Source organism: Physella acuta, unplaced genomic scaffold, assembly GCF_028476545.2.
Source record: "Physella acuta isolate Inbredline_101_S28 unplaced genomic scaffold, ASM2847654v3 ptg000104l, whole genome shotgun sequence".
Classification (NCBI taxonomy): Eukaryota; Metazoa; Mollusca; class Gastropoda; family Physidae; genus Physella; species Physella acuta.
The window spans coordinates 399204-417766 of NW_026731624.1; the positions used below are offsets into that span (position 1 = coordinate 399204).

An 18563-nucleotide genomic window follows, 5' to 3' on the forward strand; every position below is an offset into this window, starting at 1 on the left:
AGGTGTCTGGTGTTTCTCGTACCTGAACACCAGCCATAAACGTCGTCCTGTTGGCTGTTAGCTGGGTCTGTTTGAACTTGGGCTAAACGCCGTGCACTTTCTTGTGGCGTACCTTGTGGTCTCAGTCAGGTGGGTCTGTTTACCCAGCATTGTAACTACTGGAACCTGTCAGATGTAGCACAAGACGTGTACAACAGTTTGACGTGAGGACAGTACAGGACAGATGTAGGACAAGACGTGTACAACAGTTTGACGTGAGGACAGTACAGGACAGATGTAGGACAAGACGTGTACAACAGTTTGACGTGAGGACAGTACAGGACAGATGTAGGACAAGACGTGTACAACAGTTTGACGTGAGGACAGTACAGAACAGATGTAGGACAAGTGTATCTGCTGTTTGACGTCTGGACAGATGTAGGACAAGTGTATCTGCTGTTTGACGTCTGGACAGCTGTAGGACAAGTGTATGTGCTGTTTGACGTCTGGACAGATGTAGGAAAAGTGTATGTACCATTTCTCTGGATGAGCTCGTCCTCTCGTCAAATGACGTCACTTCTCGTTAACCGCCACTTCACTCGTGTGCAGTTCATTTCACGGTTCATTAACTTTTTCTGAGGCTCATTCAACTCCCCCTACCTCAATTGTTTCCAACTTTTACTACACACACACATTTCTACATGTGTGAACACTAGAAGCCGTTCATCGTAGCGATACATATTTCTAGACTTTATCCACTCACATCTCTAGAAGTTTATTGTATCGATACACATCTCTAGAAGTTTATCGTATCGATACGAATCTCTAGAAGTTAATCGTATCGATACACATCTCTAGAAGTTTATCGTTTCTATAAACATATTTAAGACATAGATTCTTAGTATCTGAGATCGTTGAATTCTATACAGTGCCTGTAAACTTGTTCAGTGTCAGCCCATTACAATCGCAGCAACTATATTACGAGTCTCTCTTCCTAAAAGTGATGAGGGCGGCATCACAAAATTTCTGGCGTTCAGTAAACATAATAGACATAATTGAACTTGCAACATTTATTGGTCATAGATCTATATGTAGGATATCGATCTAAACCACAACGATGTACTGTTCACCCGTGGTAAAAGAGAACACTTTTTACTGTACCTTTACCTCACATAACATCATTTCCATCAAGCTAACAAAACTATATGTAAAGCAAATATTGTCTAACCAGTGTTAACATATACGTGAGTAAAACAATCAGTTTTAGCATAGACATCGGTAAAACAACCAACTTTAACAGACACGGATAAAACAATCAGTTTTAACAGACATGGGTAAAACAACAATTTTCAAGTTAAGAAAACAGTTTATTGGGGAATGTAAGGTAAGTTAGGTAACGCCAATAGACGCGCCTGAAGGTAAGACGAAACTACGTACACACCCAACATTTGTGTATAGTTGTATTGAGCTTCCAATTTGACACAAAACAATTTCCACTATCGTTAAGTTAATGGTTGGCAAGTTCTCTTCACATCTGGTAAAAGTTGTATTTTTTTTAAACAACCTAGTGAGTGAACCCATGTGGCCGACCTGATGCTTCTAGTTAACTGCTGGCAGAGCCCCAGTTGTTGTTAGTTAACAGCCGGTAGATGTCCGTTTGTTGCTAGTTGATTGCCGGCATATGTCTGTTGCTAGTTGATTGCCGGCATATGTCTGTTGCTAGTTGATTGCCGGCGTATGTCTGTTGCTAGTTGATTGCCGGCATATGTCTGTTTGTTGTTAGCTGACTGCCGGCAGATGTCTGTTGCTAGTTGATTTCCGGCAGATGTCTGTTTGTTGCTAGCTGACTGCCGGCACATCTCTGCTTGCAAGCCCTCATGCTTAGTTCTGTACATCACTGGAGTAATGTGACGTGTTTGTTAGTTCTTATTTGTCCATCCTACATGTGGCTGTTAAGAAAATGTTATTTAGTTTCGAGAATTTTATCATTATATACAAGCCACACACCCGTGGCACTGCACCTAGTTTTTGTAGCCCCGCTAATGATTTCCGTAGCCCCGCTCCTGATTTCCGTAGCTCCGCTCCTGATTTCCGTAGCTCCGCTCCTGATTTCCGTAGCCCCGCTCCTGATTTCCGTAGCCCCGCTCCTGATTTCCGTAACCATGCTCCTGATTTCCGTAGCCCCGCTCCTGATTTCCGTAGCCCCGCTCCTGATTTCCGTAGCCCCGCTCCTGATTTCCGTAACCCCGCTCCTGATTTCCGTAGCCCCGCTCCTGATTTCCGTAACCATGCTCCTGATTTCCGTAGCCCCGCTCCTGATTTCCGTAGCCCCGCTCCTGATTTCCGTAGCCCCGCTCCTGATTTCCGTAACCCCGCTCCTGATTTCCGTAGCCCCGCTCCTGATTTCCGTAGCCCCGCTCTTGATTTCCGTAGCCCCGTTCCTGATTTCCGTAGCCCCGCTCCTGATTTCCGTAGCCCCGCTCCTGATTTCCGTAGCCCCGCTCCTGATTTCCGTAGCCCTGCTCCTGATTTCCGTAGCCCCGCTCCTGATTTGTGCAGCCCTCCCTAGGGCCAGGCAACACAAAGCAGCTTATTTGAGCCGTAGGCAAACATCCGCGCTAATCGTCATTGATTTATGATACCCCTGCTGCCCGCTGTCGGAGTCTTGCATCTGGAGTTTTCGGCCCTTAATTGGTCGATCTGTGGCTGAGGGGTGGTAACCTTACAGTAGTGCACCGTCTGTGTGGGGTGTGGTGATGTTGTGTGGTGTGTGGTGAGGTTGTGTGGGGTATGGTGAGGTGACGTTGTGTGGGTTGTGTGGATTTTGGGGGTGGTAACCTTACAGTAGTGCACCGACTGTGTGGTGTGTGGTGAGGTTGTGTGGTGTGTGGTGAGGTTGTGTGGGTTGTTGTGTGGCTGAGTGGGGGGCGGAAGGTAACCTTACAGTAGTGCACCGTCTGTGTGGGGTGTGGTGAGGTTGTGTGGGTTGTTGTGTGGCTGAGTGGGGGGGGGGAGGTAACCTTACAGTAGTGCACCGTCTGTGTGGTGTGTGGTGAGGTTGTGTGGGGTGGGGTGAGGTTGTGTGGGTTGTTGTGTGGCTGAGGGGGATAACCTTACAGTAGTGCACCGTCTGTGTGGTGAGGTTGTGTGGGGTGGGGTGAGGTTGTGTGGGTTGTTGTGTGGATGAGGGGGGTGGTAACCTTACAGTAGTGCGTCGTCTGTGTGGTGTGTGGTGATGATGTGTGGGGTGGGATGAGGTTGTGTGGGGTGGGATGAGGTTGTGTGGTGAGGTTGTGTGGGGTGTGGTGAGGTTGTGTGGGGTGTGGTGAGGTTGTGTGGGGTGTGGTGAGGTTGTGTGGGGTGTGGTGAGGTTGTGTGGGTTGTTGTGTGGCTGAGGGGGATAACCTTACAGTAGTGCACCGTCTGTGTGGTGTGTGGTGAGGTTGTGTGGGATGTTGTAAGGTTGTGTGGGTTGTTGTGTGGCTGAGGGGGGGGGGGTAACCTTAGAGTAGTGCACCGTCTGTGTGGTGAGGTTGTGTGGTTGAGGTGGGGGGAGTAACCTTACAGTAGTGCAACATCTATGTGGTGTTTGGTGATGTTGTGTGGTGTGAATCTTTGAAAGGTGAAAGTTTTTAGTTTTATTGAATCTTCCTTGGCTATGGAAGTTTTTATTGAATCTCTTGAATATGGCAGCTTTTATTGAATCTCCCTTTTATCTCACCTCTTCCTGTGCTAACCTTTGAATGCCGGGTGTGATAGCGTTGTGTACACAGGTAAATAGGTGGGGCTGGGGTGAGGGGGAATTCAAACCACGATTTGTGGGCATCAATACTAATGATAGCTGTCTGTTTTATCGCACAGTGCTGTGGTAGGGGGTGATAAGGTCGGCTGGGGTGAAGTGGTTGGGGTAGATTGGGGCTCACATTGTCATGGGGTGGGGGTGGTTAGGTGGACTCACGGGGTGAAATGGTTGGGGTAGATTGGGGAGGGGGGGGGTGGTGGTTAGGTGGACTCACGTGGTGAAATGGTTGGGGTAGATTGGGGAGGGGGGTGGTGGTTAGGTGGACTCACGGGGTGAAATGGTTGTGAAGGGGGTGGTTAGGTGGACTCACGGAATGAAATGGTTGTGGAGGGGGTGGTAAGGTGAACTCACGGGGTGAAATGGTTGGGGGAGGGGGGTGATTGAAGATCTTTTTTTGTGCACCTGGTTGGAGTTCTCTAACATTAAATAAGATTTTAAAGGAATTTTCAGCGAGCGAAATGCGTCGTTTTGTTTTTTCAAACTTGAGCTCTGTAGTTGGGCGTCGATACATGAGTGGTGCGCTGTGGGAGAAAAAGGTGGGAGATGTAGTTTCCACCTGTCTGGGGCTGCCACGCTGACGTCACTAGGTAGATTAAAAGGATCCGGTTGCTTTAGCCAGGGAGGATGTTTTTTATGTTGATTTTATTTGAGTTTTATTTACCAGACTTTGATTTATGGAACTTTTATATGCTGCTATGTCTTGGTACGGCTGATCTGACTCGGTACAGCTAATCTGACTCGGTATAGCTGATCTGACTCGGTACAGCTGATCTGACTCGGTATAGCTGATCTGACTTGGTACAGCTGATCTGACTCGGTATAGCTGATCTGACTCGGTATAGCTGATCTGTATCGGTATAGCTGATCTGACTCGGTATAGCTGATCTGACTCGGTATAGCTGATCTGACTCGGTATAGCTGCTCTGTATCGGTATATCTGATGTGTAGAACATTTGTTTTTACTCTCATACAAGCTTGTATATAAGCACTAAAAAGAAGAGAATAACTTGATTTTATATACATTTTAACAATTATTATTAAGTGTCCCTTTTATTCTTTTAACTATTTGCTTGTTCATTCTTGATACTTTTTACGTCGTCATGGATCAAAGGAATTTCGAATTTTGTCACATTGCATTATCTTCGGGTTGTCAAGTTTCAAAGAAATCGGTCGGTAGAAGTGCCTGAGATTTCGCTCGCAAGTTTCGAGCGTTGACGAAGTAAAAAAAAAATCACCAAGCATGTACGAGGAATCAAGTTTCAAAATTAACGAAGGCAAATAAAAAAACAAATTCGCAAAACCAAAAGTTTTGATTTAATGTTAAAAAGTAGTTTCTCTAACTAGTAAACATGATATTTTCCACGTTTACTTTCTTCCAGTGTGTACCTGTGCGCCGAGCATATTACCTGTATATTACCTGTATGCTCTCTGTCTATCTTATCTGTATCACATATCATCTTTTTCCCAAGACACTTGGAGTGGAGTTAATCTCTGTAAGAGACCTCAGCAATTGAAGGGATAGTGTTGCCAGCACTATGCCAAGCAGCCTGATTTCCCTAGCTGGGTGGACTCGAGAACATTCTATTGTCCCATATCTTATCTGTATACCTCTGTCTATCTGTCTATCCCATCTGTATACCTCTGTCTATCTGCCTATCCCATCTGTATACCTCTGTCTATCTGTCTATCCCATCTGTATACCTCTGTCTATCCCATCTGTATACCTCGGTATGTGTGTTGTCTGTCTATTGCCGATATTCTGCTTGTGTTTTTTACGCTGAAATTTGACAAATGCATTTTTAGGCGCATTTTCTTATTCCTGAAACTAGTTATGTAACTGTCAGTATTTGACTGACGTTGAAACGGTCAGTATTTGGGTGACGTTGAAACAGTCAGTATTTTACTGATGTTGAAAAGGTCAGTATTTGACTGATGTTAAAAGTACCAAACCACCTTTACTTGAGGAATACCACTGGCATGCCCCTATAAAAGAAACTAAGAGCTAGATCCCAGACACTAAAACTGGAAGGTTCCCTGAGGTCCATGTCTCTAAAACTTCAATTACCCCCTCCCCTCCATTATAATTGGCTAGCCCTCCCCCCTTCAACTGTTGTAGGCTATTTTCATCGCAGGCCCATACCAGTCACCCCCCTCCCTGGACGGGCTGAATGTTTTATTCCATGAAATCATCGTCTTATTATATCTTTCTTCCTGGAGAAAACTGTTCTGGGCCAACCAGACGCCTCAGTTAGCCAGGCTTTTCTCGATTAGCTTCTTCCTGGCCGTGATCTGGCCAGGGCTTGTCATACTCAGATGAGTAGCATTCAGGGAGGCAATATTTGGGGAAAGGGACGTAGAGGGGGGGGGGGGGTAATTCTCAAATGTAATCAGCAAAAATAATGTTTCCCTTAATGACACTCGTAGACATGCCCTATAAAAATGTATTTGAAAGATGTATGGGCCACAATCACGTGACACGGGGGCTATTGAACGCGAGTGACCTCCCCTGGTCTAGAAATACGGACGGTTACTGGCCCTGTTTGGCAGGCGGAAATAGAGGCTTGCCTGTCTGTAGCGGTCGTCTCATAGTGTCGTTTGATGATCCCGGCAACAGGGCAGCTACTGATGATTTGATTTATAGGGTATCGATCCCCCACACCGATAATTTTTTTTATCAGTAACTTGCTCGTCTCACTCTCTCGGTGTGTTGAGGGGAAGTAACCCAGAGAGATGGGGGAGGTAACCCAGAGAGATGGGGGAGGTAACCCAGAGAGATGGGGGAGGTAACCCAGAGAGATGGGGAGGAGTAAACTGGAGAGATGGGGGGGGGGGGGTTAACCCAGAGAGATGGGGGGGGGGGGGGGGGGGTTAACCCAGAGATGGTGGAGATAACCCAGAGAGATGGGGGAGGTAACCCAGAGGAATGGGGGAGGTAACCCAGAGAGAGGGGGAGGTAACCCAGAGAGATGGGGGAGGTAACCCAGAGAGATGGGGGGAGGTAATCCAGAGAGATGGGGGGGGGGGTAACCTTAGAGATTGGTAGACAGCTGCTCTCCCCTTAATTCCACATGACCCCAGCTCTGGCTGTGTTTAGATACCAGATTGGAGCCTGTTTACTAAGACAACTGGCTGAGAAATTGGCTTGCCATCCTAACCTTTACTTTTCTCTGGAAATGTTTTTCATTTGACTTTTTTTTTTACTTAATTTTTGGGGAACTGCTAACCACACTTTATTATATCATGACTTATTTTTACTTTCTCGTATATACGTAGTATAGAGAAAGTATTGTAATCGTGCAAAAAAAAAAATCGAGATTTTTACAAATCTCGACGTTTTACACCTCACTGATACGGAAAAACATAATTTTGCAATCTTGTCCGTATGTCTGTGTGTGTGTGTGTCTGTGTGTCTGTGTGTCCGTGTGTAAACACGATAACTTGAGTACCGTTACAGCTAGGCTGGTGAAATTTCATATATAAGTATTTTATCAAAATCGTAGATCCGTATCAACTTTTGAGCGAATTCCGATAACCGGAAGTGGTACTTTTTCTACTTTGAATTTTTCAAAAGCCTATAACTTGAGTACTATTTCAGATAGATAAATGAAATTTGATATGTAAGTAAAAGAGCTAATTCTCTACCTTCTGTCAAATTTTGAGTAATTTCCGTTGACCGGAAGTACTTATTTACGCTATTTCCGATTTCTCAAAAAACGCATGTAAATTTATAAAGTACTAATAATATTGCGCACTATTATGCGCTTTTTTATTTAGCGTTCACTTGGTGTGCATTTCTTTTTTCTACGAGATTATAGTCTATTTTAAGAAATGTGAGTATTTAAAATGGATTAAAAATCATGTCTAGAAGTCTATATCCCCTGTAGTGTTATATTAGAATATTCGAGAAAGTTTAGGGGAGATCACTACCGGTTTATTTTAATTAATTTTTTTAAATTTATAAGTAGTACTCAATCTAATGAGTTGAATTGTTCTGAAAATTTTTTCTGTGATCTCTGTTTAGTATTTCCCAAGCCTTTATTGGTGTATATCTGTATACATAAAAAGAAAGTCCCATTTATAATGAGAATCTTTGTTTAGTATATCCCAAGCCTTTGTATCTTACCTATATACATAAAGTCCCATTTGTAAATAGGTTCTTTGTCTTGTGTTACAGAAGCCCCCGATGTTGGTGTCAAGAAGAAAGCAACAAAACGCAAGGCACCACTACCTGTAGAAGAACCAACTGACCAGCAGGCGCCATCTGAGCCAAGGCCAGAAGGGGAGGAGGAGGACATGCTGGGTAAAAGGGGGGCCGCGGGGGAACTGCGCCCCAAGAAGAAACGGCGCCTGGCCGGCCCACCTGAGCCAAAGAACGCCCTGATGCACTTAAATGAGCTGCGCCCAGGCACGCAGTTCAAGTTTGTGTCTCAGACCGGCCCGGTCCACGCCCCCATCTTCGTCATGTCTGTTGAGGTCAACAACCAGACCTTCGAGGGCCGCGGCAACTCCAAGAAACTGGCCAAGCTTCACGCAGCCGAGCTGGCGCTGAAGTCGTTCGTCCAGTTTCCCGATGCCTCTGAAGCCCACCAAGCCCTGGGGCGCGGGTTCCTGCCGTCCACGGCTGACTTCACCACTGACAGTGACCTGACTGGCTCGGAACTTCTCTTTAACGACTTTGAGAACAAAGATGAAAACAGTGCCAATCTTGATGATGTCACTGCAGCCAATGGTGATAGTGCAGCTATAAATAGAGCTCAGGTAGGTCTATTTTTAGCTCTGTTCAAGTTGTTTATCTCTGGTTTTAGTCCAATGAATGTCAGCTTTAAGCTGCTTCAGGTGACATTTACAGCGCAACATTGGGGGGATAAAACTCTGCTGCACTTTTACAGCGCAACAGTGGGGGGATAAAACTCTGCTGCACTTTTACAGCGCAACAGTGGGGGGATAAAACTCTGCTGCACTTTTACAGCGCAACAGTGGGGGGATAAAAATCTGCTGCACTTTTACAGCGCAACAGTGGGGGGATAAAACTCTGCTGCCCTTTATGGCTTAAAGAGAGCCCATCTCCCTCCAGGTATAAAAAGAAAATAACATTTGTAATTCACATCTTTGTTTTGTATTTCCAAAGCCTTTTGGTACCCTTCCGTTACAAAGTTCTAATCACCTATGTATACCAAGCATCACTTAGGAACAGCCCAGAAGTATCCATTAAGCGCTATATTGTCATCCATATTTCTTGTATTAACAGAACATCTGTGCTATTTAGCATGGTACAAATAAATTATATGTTTTTAATGGAACCTTAGTTTTTTACTGGATTGTTTGTTGAATTGACTGTCAACTTAGTTTACTGAGTTAAGTTGTTAAAGAAACCTGAGTTCTTAGCGCCATCAGGTGTGGCAGTCTGCTTAAAACCTTGTAATCTTAGATGTTGAACTGCCATTTTTAGAACCATATGAAAGAAGTGTCAATTACATCATAGCAATCTGGGAACTACAACCTACATGGGAGGGAGGGTCTTATGTCTCTTGTGTTTTTACTGGCAGTGATTTACCTGCCCTGTGTAATTTAAGTCTTGTCCTAACGAATGTTGCTTTAAAATGTCCGCAGGCTCTAAACATCCAGAAAAAACTTCAAGCCATTCCAGAACAGCAGTCCAACAAAAACCCTGTCATGGTGCTCAATGAGATCCACAGGGGTGTCAAGTTTGAATTTGTCTCTGAAATAGGGGAGAGAAATTTTAGGATATTCAACATGAAAGTGAGTTCACTCCCTTGCTACTTTGATTTATTACAGCATAAAGTTGTGGGTGTTAGATAAGTGAGTGAAAATAGCCAGTTAAGTTCATATCTAGATCTATAGACTGCTTGGTGGGCTAATGGTGGGCAAACTTAAGCTCTGTCTTGAGAGTCATACATGAGTAGTGCACTGTGGGGGGGGGGGGGGGGGGGGGACAAATGTCATGTTTGGTGGACTGTTGGTAGAATGCAGCAATGTTTGGTGGGCTGGTGGTGGAGTGGAGCAAAGGTCATGTTTGGTGGGCTGAGTGCAGCAAATGTCATGTTTGGTGGAGTGTTGTGGTTAAATAAGCTCCTTTCATGACATATTCAGCACATCACTGAGCCCACTCAGTCTCTGTGGGTAACCAGCCTAATTTGGCTCCCACACACAACACAGTTGTATACTCTAGCCGTAGACGACACAAATATGCATCACCATGAAATAGTACCTACATTTTACTGCATGTTAGTGTATTTAAGTTTTTTCATTTCTCTTGTAAATGTGAAGATTTAACAACAGTTTATTAAATAAAAATTTAATATTTTAAATATAATTTTGTTTAGGTCACTGTTGGTAGCAGGGACTTTCTAGGCTCAGGACGCAGCAAGAAACTAGCCAAGTATAATGCTGCCCTCAATGCCCTGAAAGTCTTGCATGGCATCAACCACTTTGAGAGGAGGGGTGAGTACCTAAAGATGTCTTTGGTTTGGTTAACATGTGGCAAGTTGTTTGTGAGATGATAGGATGGCAACTTGTTGGTAGATTGATAGGATGGCAAGTTTTTTGTAAGATTGATAGAATGGCAATGTGTTTGTAGATTGATAGAATGGCAAGTTGTTTGTGAGATTGATAGAATGGCAAGTTTTTTGTAAGATGATAGAATGGCAAGTTGTTGGTAGACTGGTAGAATGCTAAGTTGTTGGTAGATTGATAGAATGGCAAGTTGTTGGTAGATTGATAGAATGGCAAGTTGTTTGTAAGATTGATAGAATGGCAAGTTGTTTGTAAGCTTTGATAGACCAGCAAGTTGTTTGTGAGATTTGATAGACCAGCAAGTTGTTTGTGAGATTTGATAGACCAGCAAGTTGCATCAACTGCTACACCTCCCCTTGGTCCACAGATATGACTGCAGTGAATGAAGAGTCCATCCAGGGCGACCCCCAGGTGCTGGCCGACCACGTGGCCCAGATGGTGTTCAACAAGTTTGGGGAGCTCACCGACAACTTCTCTTCCTCGTTTGCCAGGCGGAAAGTTCTAGCTGGCATCGTCATGACGTCAGGCAAGGACGGTGACCCCGGACAGGTCATCTGTGTCGGCACTGGAACCAAGTGCATCAACGGGGAGTACCTGAGTGAGAAGGGGTCAGGGGTCAATGACTGCCACGCTGAGGTCGTGTGTCGGCGCCTGTTGATGAGGTACCTCTACTCCCAGCTCATGCTTCACTTGGACCCGTCCACAGCGGGGGAGTCCATTCTAGAGCTGCGGCCTGAGGGGGGGTACAATCTGAAGGATGGGATCAAGTTCCACCTGTACATCAGTACAGCCCCCTGCGGGGATGCCAGGATATTTTCACCCCACGAGAAGAAACTGGCCGGACAGAAAGAACCGGAACAACAGCCTGAGGGCGCTGAAGCCTCTGGGGATAATGGCAACACCAGCAGCGGTCCTGAGGCAATGGAGACAGACAAGCACCCCAACAGGCGAGCCCGGGGGCTGCTGCGGACAAAGATAGAGTCAGGGGAGGGAACCATTCCGGTCAAGGTCTCCGGCACCATACAGACCTGGGATGGGGTGCTGCAGGGGGAGCGACTCCTGACCATGTCGTGTAGTGACAAGATCACCAAGTGGAACGTCCTTGGTGTGCAAGGTGAGAACAGGTTTTTTTGTTCACTTTAATGCAGGTGTTTACTTTAACACAGGTGTTAACTTTAACACAGGTGTTTACTTTAACATAGGTGTTTACTTTAACACAGGTGTTTAATTTAACACAGGTGTTTAATTTAACACAGGTGTTTATTTAACACAGGTGTTTACTTTAACACAGGTGTTTAATTTAACACAGGTGTTTATTTAACACAGGTGTTTATTTAACACAGGTGTTTACTTTAACACAGGTGTTTATTTAACACAGGTGTTTACTTTAACACAGGTGTTTACTTTAACACAGGTGTTTATTCAACACAGGTGTTTATTTAACACAGGTGTTTACTTTAATACAGGTGTTTACTTTAACACAGGTGTTTATTTAACACAGGTGTTTACTTTAACACATGTGTTTATTTAACACAGGTGTTTACTTTAACACAGGTGTTTACTGTAACACAGGTGTTCATTTAACACAGGTGTTCATTTAACACAGGTGTTTACTTTAACACAGGTGTTTACTTTAACACAGGTGTTTTCTTTAACACAGGTGTTTACTTTAATTCAGGTGTTTACTTTAACACATGTGCTTACTTTAATTCAGGTGTTTGCTTTAATACAGGTGTTTACTTTAACTTGGGTGTTTTCTTTAACACAGGTGTTTTCTTTAACACAGGTGTTTTCTTTAACACAGGTGTTTACTTTAACACAGGTGTTTACTTTAACACAGGTGTTTACTTTTACACAGGTGTTTAATTTAATGCAGGTGTTTACTTTAATGCACATTAACACAAGTGTTTACTAATTTATCCTATTGAACCTGTACTTTATGTCAATAAAGTTTTTTGTAGTAACATGGTGCTATCTAGTTTGATTATCTAAGGTTAACTACAATCACATGCAATTACATGTTTAAGTTTAAATACAATCACATACATTGACATGTTTAAGTTTAAATACAATCACATACATTGACATGTTTAAGTTTAACTACAATCACATACATTGACATGTTTAAGTTTAAATACAATCACATACATTGACATGTTTAAGTTTAAATACAATCACATTATGTCAGGGGTGGCAAAGTGCGGCCCGCAGGCTTCATGCGGCTCGCCACAGAGTCTTTGTGGCCCGCCAGACATTCAGAAAGCCCTGCCTTGAACTGAGATTAGCTTCATGTCCGCGACTGAAAGTTCATCTCATATTTTTTCCATTAGTGCGGCTATGTGCATGCGCAGGCAGTGTAAATACGCACTTTTCCAGTTTGTCAGTTTTATTTCAGTTTTGTCTATGCAACAGTAAAAATTTTAAATTTCCAAATTAAGTAAAGCTGTGTACCCTACAAAAAAAGTGTAAAATTGGTGATGAATCCAATGTGTTTAATGAAGGTTGGACACACATATTTATTTAGTAATACAGACAAGTTTTATTTATCGATTTTTATTTTACCATTTATAATTTTTCTGAAATTAAATGTAATGCCAACTAAACAATATAATAATTTAAAACGGTGCGGCCCTCTGCTAAAATCCGCCACCACAAAGTGACCCTCGAGCCAAAACAATTGCTGACCCCAGCCGTAGGTTGACATGTCTAAGTTTAAATACAATCACATTATGTTGACTGGGCTAATCATGTTTTAATGAATGACATCCACCCATAGCAATATATTGTAGAGTATATTGTAGAGTCAACAGTGTTTGATATGTCACCAGGTTTTGATGTTACATATTTTGACCCCTGTCTACATCTGTATGAACAGACACACCACTCATTGACTTTATACAATTTTAAAAGAGCCATTACAAACTTTAAAATAACTTTATATAAATTCACTTTTAAAAAAAAGGGTTTGATTCAGATTTAATAAGCTCTAGTAACATTAAGTTTTGTAAGGCAACTGTCTCTCCAGGCCGTAAGCCATTTTTTTTTATCAAAAGCATTAAAATATTTGATTAGAATATTTGATAACAATTTTCTGTTGGGGGATCGGAGTTGGCATGTTTGAAATTTTTCCTGTAGATAACAGCAAACTCTCTTCTATTTACAGCCTGTTACATTACATTACATTACACTACATTACATTTTAAGCTTGCACTAAATCTCAGCTTATATAAAATGAATCAAGTAAATGACACCAGGCATGCATCCCATCATTCTCCATGTCTGCATGGGATCCCCTCCTGTGCTTTTATTAAATCTGTAGCCCCATCCCCTGCAGTCAAGCAGAAATATTTTTTTATTAATGTCTCCTGACTGATTATCAAATATAATATATCTGGCTAAAATGATCAAGTTAATAAATGACTGGCCTGTGCTGTCAAGGTTTTAGGGTTGAAAACTTTTATCTGGCAAAATGATGTTATATAGAAAAGTTAGGCTTCATTTTTTAATTATTTTTTTTTTTATTGTTTAAGCAAATGGTAGGCGACATGTATGTGTCTATACAGTCTATTTGTAAAAGCTGTAGGAAAATGTAACTGGATAGTGTTTGTGTATGAATGCAGCTATTGGACATTGCCTGTTTATGGAAGCCAGTGACCATTTTTATGCCTGCAGCTAGTGACAATGTTTATGCCTGCAGCTAGTGACAATGTTTATGGGTACAGCTAAAATGTTTGATGATTGCAGGTTCCCTACTCAGCCACTTCATCACCCCTGTCTACCTGAGCAGCATCATCGTGGGCAGTTGGTACCACAGCGAGCACATGGTGAGGGGCGTGTACGGCCGGGTCAGCCACATGACCCCGCCCTCCCCCCTGTACAGACTAAATAAACCTTTCCTGAGCGGCATCTCCAGCCCTGAGTGCCGGCAGCCGGGGAAAACTCCAAACTTCTCTGTCAACTGGTAATCACTTTTTATCTCCCTTTGAATGGTTGTATTTCACTGGACTGTGATATGCTCATCTTCTTTATGTGGTCACAATGTTAAATTTAGAAGTGGTTATCTTTTTTTCTTTACAACAGTTTCTATTTCTAGGAGTAAAAACAAATAAACAATTTTAAAACGTTTTTTGGTTGTAAATCAGAATGGGGGTGGAGGGGGGGGGGGGGGGGAGGGCTGATATGCAGGTAGATTTTAAAATATACTCCTATAGGGACTGCTGTGTTTTTTTTTAGGTGGGGGGGGGGGGTGTCAACAATTGAGTGTTTATTATTTTATTTTAATTTACAATTGTGTTTATGAATAGTTGTGTGTAAAAGATTTTTGCTATATCATTTAAGTCCATTAATAGTACTAACCAGTTGAGTCTATAAATTAATTGACCACTTGTATTTATACATTAATTGACCAGTTGTGTTTTTGAATTCAGTGACCAGTTGTATACATTTGTCTAGAAATTGACCAATTGTGTCTATACATTACTTGGCCAGTTGTGTCTATACATTAATTGACCAGTTGTATCTATGACCTACCTGAGCCATTAGACCAACTGACCTGTCTGTTTTACCCCGGTGCTACTAGACCTGTGCATCAACTGACCTGTCTGTTTTACCCTGGTGCTACTAGACCTGTGGACCAACTGACCTGTCTGTTTTAGCCAGGTGCTACTAGACCTGTGGACCAACTGACCTGTCTGTTTTAGCCTGGTGCTACTAGACCTGTGGACCAACTGACCTGTTTGTTTTACTCTGGTGCTACTAGACCTGTGGACCAACTGACCTGTCTGTTTTACTCTGGTGCTACTAGACCTGTGGACCAACTGACCTGTCTGTTTTAGCCAGGTGCTACTAGACCTGTGGACCAACTGACCTGTCTGTTTTACCCTGGTGCTACTAGACCTGTGCATCAACTGACCTGTCTGTTTTACTCTGGTGCTACTAGACCTGTGGACCAACTGACCTGTCTGTTTTACTCTGGTGCTACTAGACCTGTGGACCAACTGACCTGTCTGTTTTAGCCAGGTGCTACTAGACCTGTGGACCAACTGACCTGTCTGTTTTACCCTGGTGCTACTAGACCTGTGGACCAACTGACCTGTCTGTTTTACCCTGGTGCTACTAGACCTGTGCATCAACTGACCTGTCTGTTTTACCCTGGTGCTACTAGACCTGTGCATCAACTGACCTGTCTGTTTTACCCTGGTGCTACTAGACCTGTGGACCAACTGACCTGTCTGTTTTACTCTGGTGCTACTAGACCTGTGGACCAACTGACCTGTCTGTTTTAGCCAGGTGCTACTAGACCTGTGGACCAACTGACCTGTCTGTTTTACCCTGGTGCTACTAGACCTGTGGACCAACTGACCTGTCTGTTTTAGCCTGGTGCTACTAGACCTGTGGACCAACTGACCTGTCTGTTTTACCCTGGTGCTACCCTGTGTCCCCAGGTTTGTGGGTGAGAGCTCTATGGAGGTGGTCAACCCCACCACTGGCAAGACGGACAAGGGCGGAATCTCCAGGCTCTGCAAACAGGCCATGTTCAAGAACTTCCTCACCTTGTATGGCAACGTCAGTTCTCTGTCCAGCCAGGGCGTTGTGGAGAGACCAAGGTTCAAAACTCTCAACACTTCTCTTACCTTCTACCACGTCTTTGTTATTGCATCTTTAAAACTATTCTAATATTCTATTCCTGCTTGTACCAGTTGACAATGTCAGCTTTAAACATCTATCTATTAGTATAACTACATCATGAGTTACTATCTATTAGTATAACTACATCATGAGTTACTATCTATTAGTATAACTACATCATGAGTTTCTATCTATTAGTATAACTACATCATGAGTTTACACAGAGGTCAGCAGCATTTTTTAATTGAAAATCTGATAATAATTTATTTGTTACAAATACTCTAAGCTGGAATTTATAATTTGAATTAAATTGAAGAAATTGCTTTATAAATAATGTTTTCCCCACCTCTGAGTAATATTTTGCCTGCTGGCCACTGAGTGACTAAAGTTATTTTTAGATCTCGATGCTGGCCATTCACTAACCCTAGACATGTTTTTACAGACTGTACTCCGAGGCCAAAGCAGCGGTCATGGACTATCAGCTGACCAAACAAACCTTGATCCAGGCCTTCCAGCAAGCCAACCTGGGGCTGTGGGTCAAGAAACCCCACGAGCACGATGAGTTCCCTCTGGCAGAGTTCTAGAGCACAGACAAATAGATGGCACATCTTTAGGGCTTTTATACAAGTTGACCCTTTCAAACATAGGGCTTTTATACAAGTTGACCCTTTCAAACATAGGGCTTTTATACAAGTTGACCCTTTCAACCCTGGGGCTTTTATACAAGTTGACCCTTTCAACCCTGGAGCAATGGATGTCAAGCAGCCTTTATATATAACTTAATATAAAAAATTACCCCTTAAGCTCTGTGACATCTTAGGTAATGTAGCTTTGAAGGTGAATATAATGTAATTAATAATTGAAGGTAAACAGGCTCAAGTGATGGCTTAATGCGCGCCTGAGTGTACAAAGGACTAACACTAATGTCTGATGCCAATGGGACAATTAACAAGAGAACTTAGTGTGTTCATTCCGGTGTGCAAATGCCCTAAAATGAATAGTCCTGTCCTTGTGTTTATCTCGTTTATTGTGCAGCTATTATGTAACAAGTTTATTTGTCCCTGTATATTTTTTACCTTCATTTGATCTGTTACCGTTATGGCAGTTATTGTCAGTTTTTAAGGTACAAGACTGGGAGTTTTGTTTTATGGAATTTTAGCTTCTTCCGAATTTTTTTTGGTCTTGTTAAAAATCTTAAACATTTTTATTATATGGTTTTTACTATTTTATTTGTTGCTAAAAAATAATATATGTATTAGAACTTATGGATCATTGCCCATATTTTGTGTAGTGTGAAAACGTTACAGTGGATAAAACAACTGTACAGTTTTAATGGACACTTAACATGTATATTTTTATATAAAACATTCAGAAACATGAATTTTCTCTTTTAAGTTACGTGTATTTTTTTAATACTTCCAGTATTGGAGGCTTTTATTGTTTAACATTTTAAGAGTGTTAACTAGATGTCTAACACAAGTCCTCATATATAACTACATACAGAAAGTATGAATTTCTCATTTTAATTATGTTCTAAGAATGAATTAGGACAAATGGTAAAATAATCTTTAAATTAGCATTTCATATTTGACTTTGTAAAATTCAGTGCAAGCCTATGAAATGCCTTCAGATTCAATAAATGCTGTTGAAATTTAATGTGGTAATTTGCTTTTGAGAAATTTTGTAAATCTGTCTCAATATCACGGGCTTTAATTTAAAAAATTAAACAAACAAAAAACAAGTTCAATTAAACCAGTAGGGTGACTTTTATTGAAAAGTTAACAACAGTAGATACATTTTATTATTTTAGCAAATTAACTAGCAAAAATTTCACCCTCGAAAAAACAAAATAAATCCAGTGTGACAGTGGTGAATGTAATATTTCACACAGCACCAGCGAACACACACCAATCAACAAGACATTTCTCACCTGTAAATGCGTACTGGGATGGGAAGTCCTATTTTATGGGGGTGACAAACTCTAAATTGGAGAGGGGGGGAGGGTCCTCTTGTACAGATCAATGACAGTTAACAGACATCTACAGATGTCTTGATGCTACTGCTATTGACACAAGTAAAATGGACACAGTGAAGCCACTAAAAACCTTAACAATAGGTGATGATTCAATATTAGATATTTCATTCTTTTATTTAGAACAAATGTCAACAGCACGTTTGATAGTAGCTAAAAAATAATGCATTAAAGAACACCAACAAATCATGATGAGAAAGCTGAAATGCTAGTTTGTGTTAAATACTTTGCTACTTGGTTCAATGCCATATAAATCAGTGGTTCCCAAAATGGAGTGCAAGATCCACACATGATTATATTGATTTTTAAGGCACTGATCCATGGATGAGTTGGTAAAAATCTCATTGTGTGGATAGTGAGGCTTCAGTTAAAATAATATTTGTAGCACATGACAAAATTACATTTTGATTTTTTTTTTCTATTGAAATTATGTGGCAGGAGGGTAATTATAACTTTTGAAACATTTTTGGTGGACAGTTTTAGAACTACTTAAGTGAACCTAGACAAAAAGTGTTGTTTATAAAACTACAATTGTGTAAAGGGGAAACCACTCATGTATATCAACACAAGTAAGATTGAAATTTAAAA

At 42.0% G+C, this 18563-nt stretch overlaps 1 protein-coding gene across 2 annotated transcripts in view; it reads left to right on the top strand.

The window, feature by feature from the left end:
* The window catches only part of LOC131931560 (double-stranded RNA-specific editase 1), an 81081-nt gene extending 63482 nt beyond the window's left edge, over positions 1-17599 (top strand). For both annotated transcript variants that reach the window (XM_059288407.1, XM_059288408.1), the window contains 7 exons: positions 7956-8539; positions 9392-9541; positions 10126-10243; positions 10683-11429; positions 14060-14276; positions 15760-15921; positions 16386-17599. In XM_059288407.1, coding sequence (XP_059144390.1) covers positions 7956-8539; positions 9392-9541; positions 10126-10243; positions 10683-11429; positions 14060-14276; positions 15760-15921; positions 16386-16527 — 2120 coding nt within the window. In that variant the 3' untranslated portion in view covers positions 16528-17599. The remainder of the gene's footprint in view (positions 1-7955; positions 8540-9391; positions 9542-10125; positions 10244-10682; positions 11430-14059; positions 14277-15759; positions 15922-16385) is intronic.
* The last annotated feature ends 964 nt before the right edge of the window (positions 17600-18563 follow it).